We start from the raw sequence: 18,253 nt of genomic DNA, 5'->3' as shown, positions 1-18,253 counted from the left end.
TGCTGGATTAAAGACTGCTATGCTGGATTAAAGATTGCTGAACATATTGTTGCTGGGTGAAAGCCTAAGCAGGATCAGGCAGTTTGTTTCTCCAGATGGATGCTCCTGGCCATGGGAGGCAGGAAAGCTGCTCTGGGCCTTGCAGAAGAGGGGTGGGGGCTCCCCAACCTGCCCCATGGGAGCACCAGTGGCTGGGACAGTGCCAGGACCAAGGGAGGGGTGGCCTTACTTGTGCTCTGTGTCTTTGCCAGGATCCCCATTATTTTAGTGGGAAACAAGTCTGACTTGCAGATGGGCAGCTCCATGGAGGTCATCCTGCCCATCATGAACCAGTTCTCGGAGATTGAGACCTGTGTGGAGGTGAGAGAACTGGAGGGTGTCTGCAGAGCTTCCCTGAGGGGTCAGAGTGCTGAGTCAGGGAGCCTCTGCTTCTGGAGGGCTGCCCTGCTGACACTGATCTGCAGAAGTCCCTGTCTCTGGGGGTTGAGAGCCTGTGATTTGGGCTTTCTGTGCTTTGTGTGTTGGCTCTGGGGCTGTGGAATGGGCACAGCAAAACCGAGCAAAACCCAGGGGTTTTTCCCTTTTGAGTTTTCCTCATGGTGGACAAATACTGCTCTGTGCTTTGATGCACGACTTGTCCGGCTCAGGGGGCTCGTATCATCCTCCTCCTGCCCCTTTTCATCAGCTCCCAGGGCTGTCTTTTCCTTTGAATCCCCAGTGCTCTGCCAAGAACCTCAAGAACATCTCTGAGCTCTTCTACTACGCCCAGAAAGCTGTGCTGCACCCCACTGCCCCGCTCTACGACCCGGAGGAGAAGCAGGTAGGCTCCTGGAAGAGTCTTCTTCCTGTCACAGTGCTCTGGTGTGCAGCTTTGGGAAGGAAGGTGGAGGGTTTGGGCTGACACAGGCAGGACAAGGGGATGGTGTTCATTCCTGTGCTCAGCACAGCCAGCTGAGCATACCCAGGCCAGAGAGACCTGCAAGGACCGGGGTGTGTTGGGGCAGAAGCCCTCATACTCCAGACCATCTCATGGATGGGAAGGGTCATGGATGACCCTAGCCATGATGGGAAGGGTCCAGGAGAAAAATTCCCTTTTCTCACTTTAGATTGGGTATTAGGAAAAATTTCTTCACAGAAAGGGTTGTCAGGCACTGGCACAGCTGCCCAGGGCAGTGGTGGAGTCACCATCCCTGGAGGGATGTAAAAGCCATGTGGATGTGGCACCCGGGGACATGGGTTAGTGGTGGCCTTGGCAGTGCTCGGGGAACGGTTGGACTTGATGATCTTGGAGAGCTTTCCCAACCTTAATGATTCCATGATTCCCACCCCACAGGGTGCTTAGCTGGGCTGTGTTCCCAGGCAGTGCAGGAAGGGAACCCACTGTGTATGGGGTTGCAGGAGGAAGGGCCAGGCTGAGGCTGGTGCTGTTTGTCACTGTGGTTGGTCCCTTGCAGCTGAAACCCACCTGTGCACGAGCACTGACCCGGATCTTCAACCTCTCGGACCAGGATAACAACCAGATCCTTAGTGATGATGAACTTAACTACTTCCAGGTAGGGTTGGCTGCAGAGCTGAGATATTCTCCAGTCCCTGGGCTTCCCTGTCCGTCCAATCGCAGGCAAAAGCTGGCCCTCCACACGGCCATCCTGTTCCCATTCATACTTCTGTTCCACACCTAAAGCACCATAGGGTGCATCTCTGAGCACATGGGGTTCCATCTTCCTAAGCTTGGATTGAGTTTGCTCTGCTGTGGGAAGACCAGGAGGCTCTGGAGATGTAGAGAGTCCCAACTTATTGGGATGCTGAAGAACAGGGGTTTGGTCAAGGTCTAAAGCAGAAATTCCTGAGCTGGGTGGATTTTCTCTCCCTGAAACCCCATCCCTTACCGGGGGAGAGGGAAGCTGGTGAGACAGGGTTGTTCTCTCTGTGTGCTTTGCTGACAGTGGCCTTCTTTCCCTTGGGAGGCAGAAGTCCTGTTTTGGAAACCCACTGGCTCCACAGGCCCTGGAGGACGTGAAGATGGTTGTGTGGAAGAACACGACAGACGGGGTGCAGGACAACGGCCTGACCTTGAATGGTAACAGCACAGGGGCTCCCTGCTTCTTCCCAAGGGATGGGGGGGACCCATCTCCTTCAACACATCCTGAAGGGCCCTGTCTCCAGCCTTGTGCCTCTCATTCCAAGCCTAATTAGTCCCTCTTGTTAAATCAAGCTGGAGCCTGCTGGACTGGTAGATCTCTGTGTCCAAGCAGCCTGTTTTCCCAGGGAAAGCACAGTCCCAAGGAGTGGATCCCTGAGGCTAAGTTGACCCCACTGTCTGAGCCCCTGATCTCTCCTGCAGGCTTCCTCTTCCTCAACACACTCTTCATCCAGAGGGGCCGGCACGAGACCACCTGGACCATCCTGCGCCGCTTCGGCTACGACGACGAGCTGGAGCTGACGGATGATTACCTGTACCCACAGTGCGTGTCCTGCCGTGGGCGGGGGACAGGGGGTCACATCCCGGTGGTGCATGGCTCAGGGGTGTCCAGCACCTTGGCTGGATCCTTCCTGCACCCTGGGGCTGCTGTGGACCCTTAGGTCAGGGTCAGGTTCACAGCCCTCACCTTCCCCTGCGGGCAGGAGCTGACACGTGGGGTTGTGGACAAGTACAACAGGCCTTGGGGCTGCTGGCTGTGCTGCTGGTTCTGATTTAGACAGGCAGAGAAGTGGGGAATGAAGTCCCAGACTTGCCTTGACATCAGTCAGGGGCTTTTGGAGGCTGCTCTGTCGCTGCCTGAGCCGAGGCAGAGCAGCTCTGTCAGGAGCAGTGAACTGTCAGCACAGCCCTCCTGGCTCAGTCTGCAGCTGCTGTCTCTTCTCTGCTCCCTGCCACCCGGAGGTGGGGATCTGGCAGGAATGGAAGGGCTTGGCTTGGAGCTGCCTCCTCCTCTCCTCAGACAGCAGGCTGTGGGGAGGTGACAGGGACATGCTGGTGGATGGCACCCCAGGGCAGTGCTGTGCTCTGCTGGAGCCCTGGGCACGAGGTGGAGCAAGGGCACAGCATCTCTCTGGTTGCTTGGGATGTGCCAAAGAGAGGCCTCTGTGCACCTTCAGGGGATTCTCCCCAAAACAAGGGGACTGTGTCAAGGAATAACCAGGCCTGGAGGCAACAGCTGGCCTTGAGCAAGCAGGGAGCGGGGAGCTGAGTCCTCTTGGTGGGATCTGCTCACACACTGCCCTTTGTTTAGGACTTGAGGAGGCTTATTTGGCTATTTGAACTGGAAAATAAGATATGAAAGATGCAGGGGAGGTTTGTGTTGGATTTTAGGAAAAATTTCTTGATCAAGAGGCTTGTCAAGCACTGACACAGACTGCCCAGGGCAGTGGTGGAGTCACTGTTCCTGGAGGGATTTAAAAGCTGTGTGACTGTGGCACTTGGGGACACGGGTTAGTGGTGGCATTGGCAGTGCTGGGGGAACAATTGGACTCAATGATCTCAGAGAGCTTTTCCAGTCGTAATGATTCCATGATTTTTCCCACAGGTTCCGTGTGCCCCCCGGCTGCTCCACAGAGCTGAACCACTTGGGATACCAGTTCCTGCAGCGGCTGTTTGAGAAGCACGACAAGGTGGGGCTCTCCTGGGCCTGCACACCTGGGCACAGCTGCTCCCCTGCCCACCCCTCTGTGCCAGGGAGCCCATGGAGCACCAGTGAAGGGCTTTCCTCTGACACAGCATTCCCTTTAGGAGGCTTTGGGAGCAGAAAGTGGTCACAGCAAGCTGTTGGTAGTCTGATGGCTTGTCAGGCGCACGGGTGGTGGTCACTACCCTTGACCAAAGGGCAATTTGGGCTTTCAAGGGCTGGGTCTGAGTGAGGATCAAGCTGGCATGGCCCCCTGTAGTGCCTGGCTGCAGCAGGCAGGGTGGCAGGGAAGCGGGCACAGCTGCTGGCCTGCAGCCACAGACCAGGCACCAGCATCTGCACAGCTGCCAGCCCTGTGGAGGGCTGCCAGGCCCGAGGGAGGGAGAGAAAACAACCCATTTGTACCATACTCTGGCTCTTGGAGAGTGGGAGGAGGGGATGTGTTGGATCTGAATGCACCTGCTTGGAGTGGTTATTCAGATGTTGATGTGCACCTGGGGTATGGCAGCTCTGTGGCCACGGGGAATAGCTTGGGAATGGCAGCACTGAGTGGACACACGTCCCCGTGTGCCCAGATCAGCTCTGGCCACAGGGAATGGTAGAACTGAATGGATGCACATGCCTGTGTGCCCAGGTGCCAGCAGTTCTCCTTCAGGCACACCAGCCTAAGGGTGCTTTGTTGTCCTGTGGTTGCTTGGTGGCCACACACAGACCTTGGGCTAGATACCCTGCAGTGTGGAAGGCCAGGCTGGCCCCGTGGAGGCTGCTGTGGGACAGCTGGCCCCAGGGGAGCCAGAACAGCAGCTCAGGACTGTAGGGAGTGCAGGTCATGCCTGGTTCCAGCTGTGATCCCAAAGCACATTGGCTTGTCTCTCGTGCAGTGGTGGCAGTCCCTGGGGCACAGGCTGTGCATGCTCACCCAGCTCTGGCTGTGATCGATTCCTGCCATTGACAGCATCCCTGTGTCATTCCACAGCAGCCAGCAAGATGACCAGTGTGCCAGGGACCCCTCTGGGCACGGGCTGTGTCCTGGCTCTCCTGCTGACGCCCTTTGTTTTGGCAGGACCAGGACGGAGCCCTCTCGCACACAGAGCTGCAGAACTTCTTCAGCGTGTTCCCCTGCGTGCCCTGGGGCCCCGAGCTCTCCAACACGGTATGCACCACTGATAAAGGCCTGCTTTCCCTGCATGGATTCCTCTGCCAGTGGACGTAAGCTCAGTCCCTCTGCCCCGCCCCTGCTCACGTCACTCAGCCCTCGCTGACCCTCTCACCTTTGCTCTGTCTCTCCAGGCTCGTGGCTTACCTGGATGTACGGCACTGCCTGGAGTGCCTGGGCTACTTGGGCTACCCCATCCTGTCGGAGCAGGACTCGCAGACACAGGCCCTCACGGGTACAGCCATGCCCTCCCCTCCTGTCATGGCTTGGGTCCCTCCTTGTGCTCACCCATCCTCTCTTCTGCCAGTGACCAGGGAGAAGAGGATTGACCTGGAGAAAGGCCAGACCCAGAGGAATGTGTTCCTGTGCAAGGTGCTGGGAGCCCGGGGCGCAGGCAAGTCCGCCTTCCTGCAGGCCTTCCTCGGCAGGAACCTGGCGGTGAGTGGCTGCTCCCTGTCCAGCCACGCTGCACAGGGCAGGGGCAGGAGGGAGAGCCAGAGGTCCTGGAGTGACCTATCCCATGATGGCATCTCCCTGCCCCCTGTATGATGCTCTCCCTGCCCATGCTTTACAGCCCCCTGCGTGCTGGTGGTTCTGTGGCTGTTGCATCCATAATTTTGGCTGAGGCAGTGGGCCCACTCCCTCTGCTTCTCCCAAGGATCTGGAAGGGCTGTACCTTTTCCAGGCAGCTGTATTTCCCCAATGTCACCACAGTGATGCTGACTTTCCCTGCCTGTTAGGAACAGCCCCACATCTCGTGGCAGGCCCTGGCTGCCCTTCAGGTGGCTGTTAGGCCACTGAGGCTCAGGGCAATTTGAAACGCTGTCCCCTAGCAAGCACTGCTCGTGTCCCCACTGTCTGACAGTGTTGTCCTTGACAGGCCCAGAAGGAGAACCCGGGACAGCCATCCCCCTACACCATCAACACAGTGCAGGTCAATGGCCAGGAGAAATACCTCATAGTAAGTCTGGAGGAGGAGGGAATTGTGTAGTACCTGGCTCACAGCAGGACTGGCTGTATCCTCCCATATCCCAGCACCCCAGGCTGGGCTGTGGCTGCGATCAGCCAGCACCATTCCTGTTCTGGTGAGGGGAACAGCTGATCCCCTGAGGTAGTGACATGCCCTGTGTCCTTTCCCCTCCTGCTCCAGCTGTATGAGGTCAACGCCGACTCGACGTTCACAAAGCCGTCAGACACAGCCTGCGACGTCGCCTGCTTTGTCTACAACCTGAGCGACCCCAAATCCTTCAGCTACTGTGCCACTGTTTATAAGGTAACTGGCTGGGACCCTGGGGGACTGTACGGGGTTCTTGTGGGACCACAGGGCCCCTGTGGGACTCCTGCCTTCATGGCAGCCCCACATCCCCTGGGGGCTGCTCACTAACCCCTCGCTGGGCTTTCTCCTGTCCCTGCAGCAGCACTATATGGACAGCCAGATCCCCTGTGTCTTCGTGGCCTCCAAGACAGACCTACCAGAAGCCAGCCAGCAGCCTGGGCTGACCCCAGCTGAGTTCTGCTACAAGCACTGCCTCCCTCCACCCTTCCCCTTCACCTGCCACTGCCAGGGACCACCCAGCACTGCTGTCTACACCAAGCTGGCCACTGCTGCCACCTTCCCGTTAGTATCCTTCCCGTGGAGGGGGCTCTGCTGGGAGCAAAGCTTGGGGAGGGGGCTGTGTCCAAACCTGACCTCTGACACATTGCTTTTGCTTTGTTTCTCTCCAGCTTTTGGTGTCGTCTAGTGATTTTGGTGTCATCTAGGGCATGAAGTGACAGGATGAGGGGGAGTAGCTTCCCACTGCCCTTAGAGGGCACGGTTAGATGGGATATTGGGAAGAAATCCTTCCCTGTGAGGGTGGTGAGGCCCTAGCACAGGTTGCCCAGAGAAGCTGTGGCTGCCCCATCCCTGGAAGTGTCCAAAGTCAGGTTGGATGGGGCTTGGAGCAACCTGGGATAGTGGAAGGGTCCCTGCCCATGGCAGGAGAGTGGAAATGGATGATCTTTAAGGCCCCTTCCAACCCAAACCACTCAATGATTCTGGGATTCTGTGATCTCTTCATAGAATTGAAACAGAAAGACCATTTCTTCCCGTGTTTTGCAAAGTGGGGAGGTTTTCTTTTGCCTCGTGTTTGTCTCTGGCAGATTTATTAGATAGATCCTGCCACAGGAGTGTTTATTTTTGAAGCCTAAGATAAAAAATGCTGGAGAGGAGTAGCCAGCTTAGTTTGCCAAGGCCCGCGGGGGGAGTGGCAGCAATTTTCTCCTGATGAGATGGATCAGACTGAAAAAGAGGTCAGTGAAGCGAGACCTGTGTCACACAACCTCCCTCTGGGAGGAACTGCATCCCACAGGGGCTGGGAACGGAGTAGGAACAGCGCCAGGCTGGTCATGGGAGGTGAGGGGGGATGTGGGAAGAAGGACAGTGTGGCTGTGTGTGGAATCTCTGCTCCAGGGGTGGGAAGAGCGAGCACAGTGCTGGGGGCCGAGCCCTCGCAGGGAGAAACATGTGGGAGCATTGGAAGGCAGGATGGGATTACTAGTGAGTAGTTTTCCCTCTAGCTTCTTTTCAATAAACAACTTTATTTTTAGAGCTGACACTTTTTTTTTTCCCTTTCTGCAGTATTAAAATTTAAATATTCTTAATATATCTTAGGGTATGTGGTATAAATAAATAACAGCGTAATGGAGGGCTGGGGATTGGCTGTGCTCCCCCGATGTAGTGGGGAATGAATAATGGATGTGCCTCTCCTCGGAGAGGAGCAGGTTGGTGCAGGACAGCACGTGTTTAGGAAGGGAATGTGTACGCTGGGCTCCTTCCCTCACTGCCCTTCGGTCCCAGTCACCGGCTGTGCCACCATCTCCGTGGCACCTGCTCCTGGGTCACTTGGGGTTGGAAAGGCAGTTTGACCTAGAAAGGCAGATAACTCCATGCTCCTACTAATTATTTAGGTGTTGGTGTGCTGTTTCCAGGCCAGGGGAGGGGACAGCCACATCCATCCCACCAGCCGCCCCTTGGCTCGATGATGATGCCAGCTGACGGGTACTCCAGCATGTGGGGCCGGGAATCTCTTGGAGCCTCCTCTTCAGCTGGGCTGTAACCCCCAGTGCTGTGCTCGCCCTGTGCCCCCCAGGAGCCCCCCAGATCTCCATGTGTGGGGTGGGAGTGCTGTGGGCTGGTGGGGAGCGTTGGGACAGCCGAACTCACCAGCCTCTTCTCCGTTTCCTTGCAGCCACCTGAATGCCGTGGAGTTGGGAGTCGCATCCTTCTGGCTCCGGGTGGCCCTGGGGGCCGCGGTGACAGCGCTGGTGGGGTTCACACTGTACCGTGTGCTGGCCAAGAACAAATGAGGGCCACTCTGCTCCCCATCCCCCCCTGACACCAGCTCCCTGTCCCCAGCGACACCCTGGTGAGGGGCCCTGCCTCAAGCTGGTCCCTGGTAGGAAATCCTCCTCTCCCCCAGCCTGGATTGCAGGGCCAGTGAAACCAGACCTCCCAGCACCAGCAGGACAGATCCCTGGCACCAGCCAGCCTCACCCTGTGGCCTCCTGGCACCAGGGCAGGCAGCTCTGTTGGGGATCTGCCTCACCAGCAGCTGGAGGATCACCCTCATCTTTTATTCTGTTAAATTTTTTTAATGTTTGTTTTTAAGCTCAAACACGAGTGTTTCAGTGTCTGTTGGGCCGGGCACATCCCCTCCCCAGAGGTCTGTGCTGGTGGCCTCAATTCTGGGGGGGTGGTCAATGCTCTCAGAGCCCCTGGGAGCTCCAGCAGCAGCTGAGCTGTCAAATGAGCTCATGGCTCCAGCTCCCTGGGGCACATCCCCATCTCCTGTCCTGGTTTCCTTCAGCCAGTGCTGGGAAAGGCAGCTGGGGAGGGAGGGCCAGGCACTTAAAGCCCCCAGTCCTGGTGTTTTGGGGTCAGCCCTGGCCTCTCTTGCTGAGATGCAGTGGCTGCAGCCCCGAGCTGTCAGGGGGGACAGTGATACCCAGGGTCTGTCCCAGGCTCTTTTGTTTCTGCACAAAAATGTGAGTCCCGCTGTGTACTGGGCTCTGGGTCCCTCTGCCCTCCTTTCCTGCCACCTGCATGGCCCATCCTGTCCCCACCCCACCCCTGGCCACCAGTATTCATGGTCACCAGTATTCACAGGGCTCTGAGGGCATTGGGTGCCCACAGTCCTTCCCTGGCAGTGCCATCACTGAGCTGATGCCACACTGGGCCCTACAGCCCATGTCCTGCTGTCCGCTCTGCAGGGCCCTGTCCAGAGTGTGAGGCTCCTGGTACAACTGGAAGTTCCTTTCCCCTGTCCCCTGCCTGCAGCTGAGCTGGCATCAGCGGCTGGGACTGAGCTCAGCACCAGTCTGGGGTCAGAGCTCTGCAGTGCCCCTGTCTCCAAGTCCCAAAGAGCAAGGCCAGCACCCACCCCTGGGCTCCTGTCCCTCCACGGGGAGCCTGGATGAGCCCCTGGCTGAGTGACACCAGCCTGGGCTCCCCCAGCACACTCAGGGTCGGTCTCTTTGCAGGCAGCCTGGGGGGGCAGCTCTGAGATAGCACCTGGAGCTGCTTTTTTATGTTTTGTCTATTTAAACGTTTTACTGTGGCCTGGAGCCAGTGAGGGGCATGAGAGGTGCCACCAGCATCTCTCAGGGACCAGTCCCACAGTGGTACCCACAGTCCCCAGCACTGGCCAGGTGGGGGGTCCCTGCCTGTGCCAGAGCTGCTGTGCCAGTTGGGCACCCACGTGCTGCTGGCCCCTGGTTCCTGGCACTGCCAGGGCCATGTCCCTGCTGTGTCTTTATCCCTCTCCATGCCCACCATGTGTGGCTCTGCCACCCCAGGCCCGTGCCTGGTGTCTGTCCCTGCTCCACGTCTGCTGGAGCTGTGATGTTTTAGGTTTGTTCTCTACAACAAAATAAATTTTTACACACCTTCCCCTTGCACACTGTATCCTGTGTCACCTGGGGCAGCAGGACCCTTGTCCCTGACGAGGCTGCATGAAGCCTGGGGTCTCCACAGACTGAGGTGGGAGCAGGGAGACCCCCAAGGGCCTGGGCTGCCCTGTTTGGGGGCGGTTATGGAGATTTAGGGCAGAAGCTGAAGCCTGGCACGGTGGGACAGCTTGGGGCTGGCCCAGGGCTCCTTAGTGCTTGGGGACACAGATCCCTGTGCAACAAGTGCCAGCCAGGGGCGAGAGGGGGAAGGAGGTGGTGCATCCCCGTGGTGCTCTGCCAGCCTCTGCAGGAGGCTCAGCTGCCCCAGGAGCGGTGACTCTCTGTGCCCAACCCCGTGCGGGGTTCAGGGCTTCCCCCTTGCCTGCAGCTCCTGGGGCCATGCTGTCTCCCCTCCCTGCTCCTGTTTTCCCATGGCAGCTTTTCCCTTGGCTATTTCTGTCTCTGCAGGCTCAGCCATGGGCGCTGGGCACGGGGAATGTGGGCACAGCCTGGGAAAAGGCTTTTTCCGGGGCCTTTGCCCTGAGGCTGGATGGGGCCAGTCTGCTCCCACACTTGTAGGGGAGTCCCTCTAGGCTGTGGGGTGGGAAAGCCCTTCCCACATGGCAAACCAGGGGATGGGGTGCTGGGGAACACAACCGATGCCGTGCAGGGCGGAGGAGGTGATGCCAAGGCGGGTGAGACATGTGGTGCTCCCTGGTGACTCCAAACCAGGCTGGATCCCATGGGAGCCATGGGCCCACGTGCAATGGTGTGTATTAATAGCACTGGTGTGCCAGAGCCATGGATGCTGTGCAGGGCAGGCACGGGTGTAGGACAGGGTACACCCATGGCAGGGCCGTGGGCCACCCGTGGCCACACACAGTCCCCAAGGAAGGTACCTGGCAGGGCTGGGGGGCCCAGAGCTCCCCAGGCACCCACAGTGGGGCTGAGCCGTGGCTCAGGAGAGTGGGGAGGCTCCAGCACACGCTGGGGGCCCAGGGGAGCCCGGCCTGGGTGACATCACCATGCACATCATGTAAAGGGGCCAGTTCAAGGGACCCAGTGCCAGGCTGCCCCATGAGTGCTGTGCTGGGGCAGGGGACAGCCCCGTGTCCCCCATACCAGTGGGAGCACCCACCAGCCTGTGGGTCCAGGGTCAGGATGGAGAGAACATTTGTAGTCACCTGTGCCGGATTCAGCAGGTATCTGGAATACTGCTATCCATGTTGGGATGCAGGTGCCCATACTGGATGCAGGTACTGCACCAGGATATGGATTCCTGTACCAGGATGCAGGTGCTGTACCGTGATGCAGAAACATGTACTGGGACACAGGTACCTTACTGGAATACCTGAACTTGTACTGGGATACAGGTACTGGGAGTGGAATGTGAGTTCCAACGTGCAGACAGTGCACTGGGATGCAAGTATCACACCAGGATGCAGGTCCTGGTCCAGGATGGAGGTACCACATTGGAATCCGGTACCCGTGCCATGATGCAGGTGTTCATACCGGGGTGCAGGCACTGTATGAGGATGTGTGTACCAGTACAGGGATGCAGGTACCATACCAGAATATGACTCCCAGAACTGGGATTTAGGTACCCGCTCCAGGATGCAGGTACCTGTACCAGGATGTGGGTGGCATACTGGGATGTAGACACCATACTGGGATGCAGGTATCATACTGGGATGTTGTAACTGTGTTCGGATGTGGGTACCGGTACCGGGATGCAGGTCCCCGTACCGGGATGCACACAGCCATGTGAGGATACACGCTCCAGTACCGGGATGCCCGCAGCTGTACCGGGATGCCGGTTCCCGGCACCATCCCATGCTGGGAGCGCCCGGTGCTCGCTCCCTCCCGGTGCCGTGTCCCAGTGCCGCCGGCGGGGCGGGGCGGGGCGGGACGGGTCCCGGTTCCCCTCGCGGCGGCGGCGGGGGGTGCGGGGAGGGGGGGGCGCTGCGCCGCGCGCTGCGGCGGGGGCGGCTCCGCTCGGCTCCGCGCCCGCCCCCGCCGCCGCCGTCTCCCCGCTGCCATCGGCGGCTCCCGGCGCCGCCGCTCGCCGCTCGCTCCCGGGCCCGCCGCAACGCGGGGCTGGCGGGGAGAGCCGCCCCCGCCGCCGCCCCCGCCGCCCGCGCCGCTCCCCTGCCCGGCTCGCCGGCCCCGGGCGCGGGGGAGCGGCGGAGCCCTCCGCCCGCCGGGTGCATGGACAGGAGCTCCCTGCTGCAGCTCATCCAGGAGCAGGTGAGTCCGCCCGGGGGGCACCGGGCATCGCTCCCGGGGGGAGATGCTCGCACGCACCGGGCTCGGCTGGCGCGCAGCGGGCAGCGCTGCCCATCCAGGGCGGCGACCGCGGCCGTGCCACCCCCCGCGAGCGTCCCCCGCTACCCCCCGTCACCGCCCCGGGGGACCCGCCCCCCCCGTGCCGCCGAGAACGCGCAACTCGGCTCACTTGTGGCCTCTTCCTCCGCCAGCCCCGGGCCGGATCCTGCCCGCTGCACCCTCAAGGACGGGGGGTGCTGGGCACCGAGCCCCGGCGCCGCCCGTGGGCTCTGGGCGCAGGATGGGGCCCTGGGCGTGCCGTGGATCGGGCATCCCGGCGAGGCGGGGGACTGCACCCACCCCCGTGACCTGATTGCGGGATCGGGCCGTGGAGCATCAGCGCTGCCTGGCGTGGGGCATCCTGGCGCTCGCGGCAGGATGGGGGCTCGAGGCGATACCTCCCGCTGTCCCCCAGCCCCCAGGAGCCCCTCTTGAGCTCCGCCGGCTCCTCCCTGCATCCCCACCCACCCCGGGCCCAGCTGGCTGCTCTCCCCTGGGCATGGGGACAGAATTTACTGGGGATCAGGGAAATGAACTGTTTCTCCCCTTGCCCCCGACTGGCTCCATGACCTTGGCTTGAGTCCCGCAGCCCGGGAGTTGCGGTGCTGTCCCCCGTGTCACCCCACCCTCGGGCTCTGGGGCTCCATGTGTCTCCGAGCAGCTCGGGGATGAGCAGCAGCTTTCCTGGGAGACAGCAGGACTTGGGGGAGCCCAGCAGGACCAGGGGGCTGGAGGACTGGGGATCAAGCCCTCTCAGGAGGGACCATAGGGGGCCAGTGGGGTTGGGGTGTGGGGAGTTGCACCCTAAAAGCAGAGAGGGGCGTCCTGGCTGCTGCCGGGGCTCCTGAGGCCAGTGAGCTCAGCGTGTGCCAGCATGGGGACAGCGTGTGCCAGGTCCCGGCATGACACACACACACGTGGCACCTGTGGGGGACGTGTGTGGGGCAGAGGGGACAGGGCGCTCCCAAATCCCAACGGCTGAGGCTGCTCTCATGGGCTGGTGGCTTCTCTGAGGATACAAGTGCTGCCTGCACCTGTATCCTACACCCTGCACCTCACACATCCCACCCTGCATCCCACTTCATGTGTCCCACCCTGCCCCCTGCTCTGGGGCAGCCAAACCCTTCTCGGGAAAGAGGCTGTGGCTGTTCCCTGATGGTGCTGGAGGGACGGGGTGTCCACCTGGGTGTGGATGTGACCCCATTCCCCCAGCATTCCCTTTCCTACCCATCCCATGAGGACGAGGTTCCTCTCCTCTGTTTCATTCCTCGCAGAAGCAAGGAGCAAACCTAACGCGATTTCAGGGTCATTGTGGGGTTCAGGGTCCCAGCCACCCTGTACTCCAACCAAGAGTGCCCCCTCCCAGTCTCCATCCTCCTTGTGCCATCCTTGGCTCCTTGTCTCCATGAACAGGACCACATCGGGTACCCCGTGGTGCTGGGTACCCCGTGGTGCTGGGTACCCCGTGGTGCTGGGTACCCCGTGGTGCGCTCTGCCTGGAGGGCTCAGGGTGCCCAATTCACTCCGGGAGCCCCGAGGATGGCAGAGGGTGCCCTGGCACAGGGTGTGGTGAATCCCAGTGGCAAGGGCGACGGGAGAAGTAGGGGAGGAGGAGAAGGAGGAGGTGGAGGAGGAGGAGGAGGAGGAGGAGGAGGAGGAGGAGGAGGCTGGTGCCAGGGCTGCGCGTGTGTTTAGCTTGGTGGCTTCCTGGCTGGCAGGCTGCTGGCGGCAAGAAATAACTGAGTAGGAGAGTGTTGGCTGCTCCGCGGGGAGATGGGGACACTGGTATGGCACAGGGCACCTGCGTGGCACAGGGCACCCACATGGTGCGGAGTCTGGAGGGGGGGCAGGTTATAGTGCCCCTGACAGAGGTAGAGACTGGTGTTATGGAGCAGCACAAGGCCACGGTGAGGGGCACCGGGTGGTCTCCCCAGCCAACCACGGGGTCACATCCCCGGCATCCCAGTAACACCCCTGACACGCCCCACAGCTCGACCCCGAAAACACCGGCTTCATCGGGGTGGAGACGTTTGCCAGCCTGGTGCACAGCCATGAGCTGCCCCTGGACCCTGCCAAGCTCGACATGCTGGTGGCCCTGGCACAGGGCAACGATGAGGGGCAGGTCTGCTATCAGGAGCTGGTAGACCTGGTCAGTGCCGGGGGGCCGCGGGGACGGGGGTGAGCGGCCGGGTGCCAGCCCGGGGTGGGCACTGGGCTCCTCCTCGTGCTCCTGGGGAGGGGGGCAGACATCGGTGGTCCCCCAGGGGCGTGGGATGGTGGCACGGCCTTGAGGTGGCTCGTCCGGGCTGTGGCATGAGGGGGTGGCTGGGCAGGGGGTGGCCACAAGCCCCGCGGCCCCCGCGGCCCCCCGGGCTCTCCCCGCAGATCAGCAGCAAGCGCTCGAGCAGCTTCAAACGCGCCATCGCCAACGGGCAGCGGGCGCTGCCCCGCGACGTCCTCCTGGACGAGACCGGCCTCGGCTTCTACAAGCGCTTCGTCCGCTACGTGGCCTACGAGATCCTGCCCTGCGAGATGGACCGGCGCTGGTACTTCTACCAGCACCGCACCTGCCCACCCCCCGTGTTCATGGCAGCCGTCACCCTCACCCAGGTGCGGGCAGGGCCGAGCCCCGCCCGAGTGTCCCGGTGACTTGGCGAGGCTCAGACTCGGGAGGGACGGGGTGGGTGACCCTGGTTCTGGGATTTGGAGCTCAGATCTGCAGTGAGGGAGGGATGGATGACCCTGGTTGTGATGTCCTGATGCCCACTAGGGGGCTCAGGTCTGACATGAGGGGACGCGTGACACTGGATGTGACATCTCTGTGCCCGTATGGGGGACTCAGACCCAGGGCAGTGGGGCTGGGTGACCCCATTCTGATGTCCTGGTGCCCGCAGAGGGGTTTAGATATGGGGTGAAGGGATGGATGACCCTGGTTGTGGTGTCCTAGAGTCCATGGTAGGGCTCAGACCCAGAGCAAAGGGGATGGGTGACCCCAGTTGTGATGTCCTGGTGCCCACAGAGGGGTTTAGATATGAGGTGAAGGGATGGGTGGCCCTGGTTGTAATGCACCAGTGCCCATACAGAGGCTCAGACTCAGGGCAGAAGGGATGGGTGACCCCAGTTGTGATGGCCTGGTGCCCTTGGGGGGCTCAGGTCTGAGGTGAAGGAATGGGGGACCCTGTTTGTTATGTCCTCACATAACAAATGAGTCCCATATGTGGGACCCAGACCAAGGGAAGAGGGGATGGGCGACCCCAGTTCTGCCACCAGTGCCTATGGGAGGCTCAGACTCAGGGCAGAGGGGACAGGTGACCCCAGTGATGTCCTGGCATCCTCTGGGGTCTCAGACCTGGGGTGAAGGGGCCAGGTGCCCCCGGCTCAGGACAGAAGGACGGGGGAGTGTTTTGGCAGTGCTGGGGGGTGACAGCCGTGGGCTTTGTCACAGATCATCGTGTTCCTCTGCTACGGGGCCCGGCTGAACAAGTGGGTGCTGCAGACCTACCACCCCGAGTACATGAAGAGCCCCCTGGTTTATCACCCCGGGCACCGGGCGAGGGCCTGGCGCTTCCTCACCTACATGTTCATGCACGTGGGGTAGGTCCTGCGGGGGGGCCGCTGGGGACACCCCGGGGGCTGCATGGGCTGAGCCCCTTTGTGCCCTCCTGTGCCCGGGCAGGCTGGAGCAGCTGGGGTTCAACGCCCTCCTGCAGCTGATGATCGGGGTGCCCCTGGAGATGGTGCACGGCATCCTGCGCATCAGCTTCCTCTACCTGGCCGGGGTCCTGGCAGGTGGGTGCTGCCCGGGGGGCCGTCCCCATCTGTCCCCGTCTGTCCCCATCTGTCCCCATCTGTCCCCTCCCTCTGCCCCAGGGAGGGCACGAGGAGGTGCACCCCGAGTCTGATGGGGGTGAAGGACTTTGCTGGGTACCACCCTGCAGTGCCAGAGTCACTTGGCAGGGGGCTGGGGGCAATGCAGCCTGTAATTAATTAATGTGGACAGTAATTAATTAATGCTGTGGGGGTGAGGCTCTGTGCTGAGCCCTGTCTGTGCCCCCAGGCTCCCTGACTGTCTCCATCACTGACATGAGGGCCCCCCTGGTTGGGGGCTCAGGGGGGGTCTACGCCCTCTGCTCAGCCCACCTCGCCAATGTCGTCATGGTCAGTGGGGAGGGGGCACAGGGGGCACGAGGGGGGTAGCGTGGGGGAGGGTGCCATGGGGTGGATGGCACTGGAGGGTGGGCGTCATGGTGTGACACTGGAGGGAGGGGGGCATTAGGGGTATCAAGGGGGATACCATGGGGTGGTATTGGGGCTGAGTGGCACTGTAGGGTGGGCAGCACGGTGTAATATTGGGTGGGGGATACCGTTGGGTGACAGCATGGGTGGGAGCTGTTTGTGGGGTGGAAAGGATGGTGGGACATTAGAGGGGGATGCCATGGTGTGGGTGGCACTGTGGGATGGGCAGCCTTGTGTCACACTGGGGGAAGTGCTGTGGGGTGGCATCGGGGGTGGGTGTCAGTGTCCTTGTGTGACATTGATGGGGGTTGTGCCATGGGGTGGGTGGCACCATGGGATGGGCAGCATGGTGTGACACTGAGGACGCTGAGGGGGCATCATGGGGGGGCACTGTTACGGGGGAGAGCACCTTGGGTGGCATCATGGGGTGGGTGTGGGTGGGAGGAGCAGGGACGTGGGGGAACTCCATGGGGAGCACTGGGGGTATGGCACCAGCCTACGCCCTGGTGCTGGGTCATCGCTGGTGCCAGCCCCTTGTCCGTCCATCCATCCATCCATCCATCCATCCATCCATCCATCCATCCATCCATCCATCCATCCCTCCCTCCCTCCCTCTCCCGCAGAACTGGGCCGGGATGCGCTGTCCCTACAAGCTGCTGCGGATGGTGCTGGCGCTGGTGTGCAGTGAGTACCCACCCCCGACCCCCCCGCGGGCAGGAAGGGCGGGCGGGGTGGGCTCAGCCCCTGCCGTGTCCCGCAGTGAGCTCCGAGGTGGGTCGCGCCGTGTGGCTCCGGTTCTCGCCGCCGCTGCCGGCCTCGGGCCCGCAGCCGTCCTTCATGGCTCACCTGGCGGGGGCCATCGTGGGCATCAGCATGGGGCTGACCATCCTGCGCAGCTACGAGGAGAGCCTGCAGGACCAGTGCGGCTGGTGGGTGCTGCTGCTCTCCTACGGCACCTTCCTGCTCTTCGCCGTCTTCTGGAACATCTTCGCCTACGACCTGCTGGGAGCACAGATCCCCCCCCCGCCGTAGCCCACGCCCCCCGCCCCGGCCCTTCGGTTGGTTTGTTTTCCAGGCCCGGTGGAGGGGTCGGGGGGTCCCCGCGCGTGACATGGGGACAGGCCACCCCCCGCCCGCCTGCCCCCTCGGTGCTACAGAACGCGCCGCCCCCCACCCCGGGCTGCGCCCCCCGAATGTACCTGCCGACCCCCTGCGCTGTACCCCCACCCCAAAGGATGCTTCAGCCCTGCCCTGGCATCGCAAACCCCCCCGGGGTGCCCGCAGGGCTCGGGATGTGCCCCCCGGAAGGAGCCGAGTGTGGGGACCCCTTCGCTGGCTCCTGTACCCCCTTCCCAGGGTCGGGGCTAACACTCGTTGCCCCCCAGGACCTGCACTTTCACACGAAGGACTGGTGCCAAAATAGGAGCGATTTATTTTTCTACGCCAAAATAAATATAAATAATAGAAAGAGAGGAATTAAAAAAAAACCAGAAGGATATGGGGAGAGCCCGGCAGGAACCAGCTGAGACCGGCACAACTCGTTTCGGCAGTGCCCTCGGGGCGCAGCCCCCCCTTCCCCGCGCCCCGGCCCCCCCCGCTTTGCTGCCAGCGCCCTCCCCGGGGCGGGGGGTTCGCCACGGGATGGGGGCGCAGGGGGGGTCCCCGCTCTGACCCCCCCCCCGACCTTTTTGGAGTATAAATAAATATTTTGCACACTGCTGGGGCGTGTGTCTCTGTTGGGGGGGAATAGGGGCGTGCCCCCCCTCCCTGTGGGAGGCGGGGAGGGAGCCGGGGCTGGCTGGCCCCGGGGTGGGCGGTGGCGGGGGGGTCACAGCCGGGCACGGGACTTACTGGAGCAGAAAACTCTGGGATAAGTGGAGCGGCATCCGGCCGAGCCCCGCGGGGCTGGCAGCGCGGAGGGGTGTGGGGGTGTGGGGGGGTGTGGGGCTGGGCTGCTGCAGCACCGAGACCACCCCCCACCGCC

The 18,253-nt window shown here is 61.5% G+C and overlaps 2 protein-coding genes across 9 annotated transcripts in view; both read left to right on the top strand.

The window, feature by feature from the left end:
* LOC116794928 (mitochondrial Rho GTPase 2) overlaps positions 1-9,709 on the top strand; it is a 46,265-nt gene extending 36,556 nt beyond the window's left edge. For 5 of the 7 annotated variants that reach the window (XM_032704140.1, XM_032704134.1, XM_032704135.1 and 2 more), the window contains 13 exons: positions 252-360; positions 719-820; positions 1,455-1,553; positions 1,969-2,077; positions 2,342-2,462; positions 3,525-3,609; positions 4,687-4,832; positions 4,914-5,014; positions 5,087-5,217; positions 5,660-5,740; positions 5,930-6,052; positions 6,195-6,397; positions 8,010-9,709. In XM_032704140.1, coding sequence (XP_032560031.1) covers positions 252-360; positions 719-820; positions 1,455-1,553; positions 1,969-2,077; positions 2,342-2,462; positions 3,525-3,609; positions 4,687-4,832; positions 4,914-5,014; positions 5,087-5,217; positions 5,660-5,740; positions 5,930-6,052; positions 6,195-6,397; positions 8,010-8,127 — 1,528 coding nt within the window. In that variant the 3' untranslated portion in view covers positions 8,128-9,709. Of the gene's footprint in view, positions 1-251; positions 361-718; positions 821-1,454; positions 1,554-1,943; positions 2,078-2,341; positions 2,463-3,524; positions 3,610-4,686; positions 4,833-4,913; positions 5,015-5,086; positions 5,218-5,659; positions 5,741-5,929; positions 6,053-6,194; positions 6,398-8,009 lie in introns of those variants that run through there. The other 2 variants (XM_032704139.1, XM_032704138.1) reach the window with 2 other exon arrangements.
* A 2,124-nt stretch (positions 9,710-11,833) lies between these two features.
* On the top strand, positions 11,834-17,987 carry RHBDL1 (rhomboid like 1). 2 transcript variants are annotated; one of them, XM_032704193.1, is made up of 8 exons: positions 11,834-11,955; positions 14,024-14,155; positions 14,419-14,643; positions 15,479-15,627; positions 15,710-15,822; positions 16,091-16,191; positions 16,893-16,953; positions 17,030-17,987. In XM_032704193.1, the coding sequence occupies exons 1-8, from the start codon at positions 11,917-11,919 to the stop codon at positions 17,299-17,301; spliced, it is 1,092 nt and encodes a 363-aa protein (XP_032560084.1). In that variant the 5' UTR covers positions 11,834-11,916; the 3' UTR covers positions 17,302-17,987. The 2 variants fall into 2 exon arrangements, with proteins under 2 accessions (XP_032560084.1, XP_032560083.1); XM_032704192.1 differs by having other exon boundaries at positions 14,024-14,182.
* Positions 17,988-18,253: the final 266 nt, after the last annotated feature.

The sequence above is a fragment of the Chiroxiphia lanceolata genome, chromosome 16 (assembly GCF_009829145.1).
Source record: "Chiroxiphia lanceolata isolate bChiLan1 chromosome 16, bChiLan1.pri, whole genome shotgun sequence".
NCBI lineage: Eukaryota > Metazoa > Chordata > Aves > Passeriformes > Pipridae > Chiroxiphia > Chiroxiphia lanceolata.
The sequence above is the reverse complement of the archived record's forward strand: the minus strand, read 5'-3'. Positions and strand labels throughout refer to the sequence as shown.

Excerpts from the sequence above, each read along its gene's own strand:
- RHBDL1 (XM_032704192.1), top strand. The coding sequence starts at position 11,917 with ATGGACAGGAGCTCCCTGCTGCAGCTCATCCAGGAGCAG. Across the intron at positions 15,628-15,709 it reads TACATGTTCATGCACGTGGG|GCTGGAGCAGCTGGGGTTCA; the intron begins GTAGGTCCTGCG and ends GTGCCCGGGCAG. Across the intron at positions 15,823-16,090 it reads CCTGGCCGGGGTCCTGGCAG|GCTCCCTGACTGTCTCCATC; the intron begins GTGGGTGCTGCC and ends CTGTGCCCCCAG.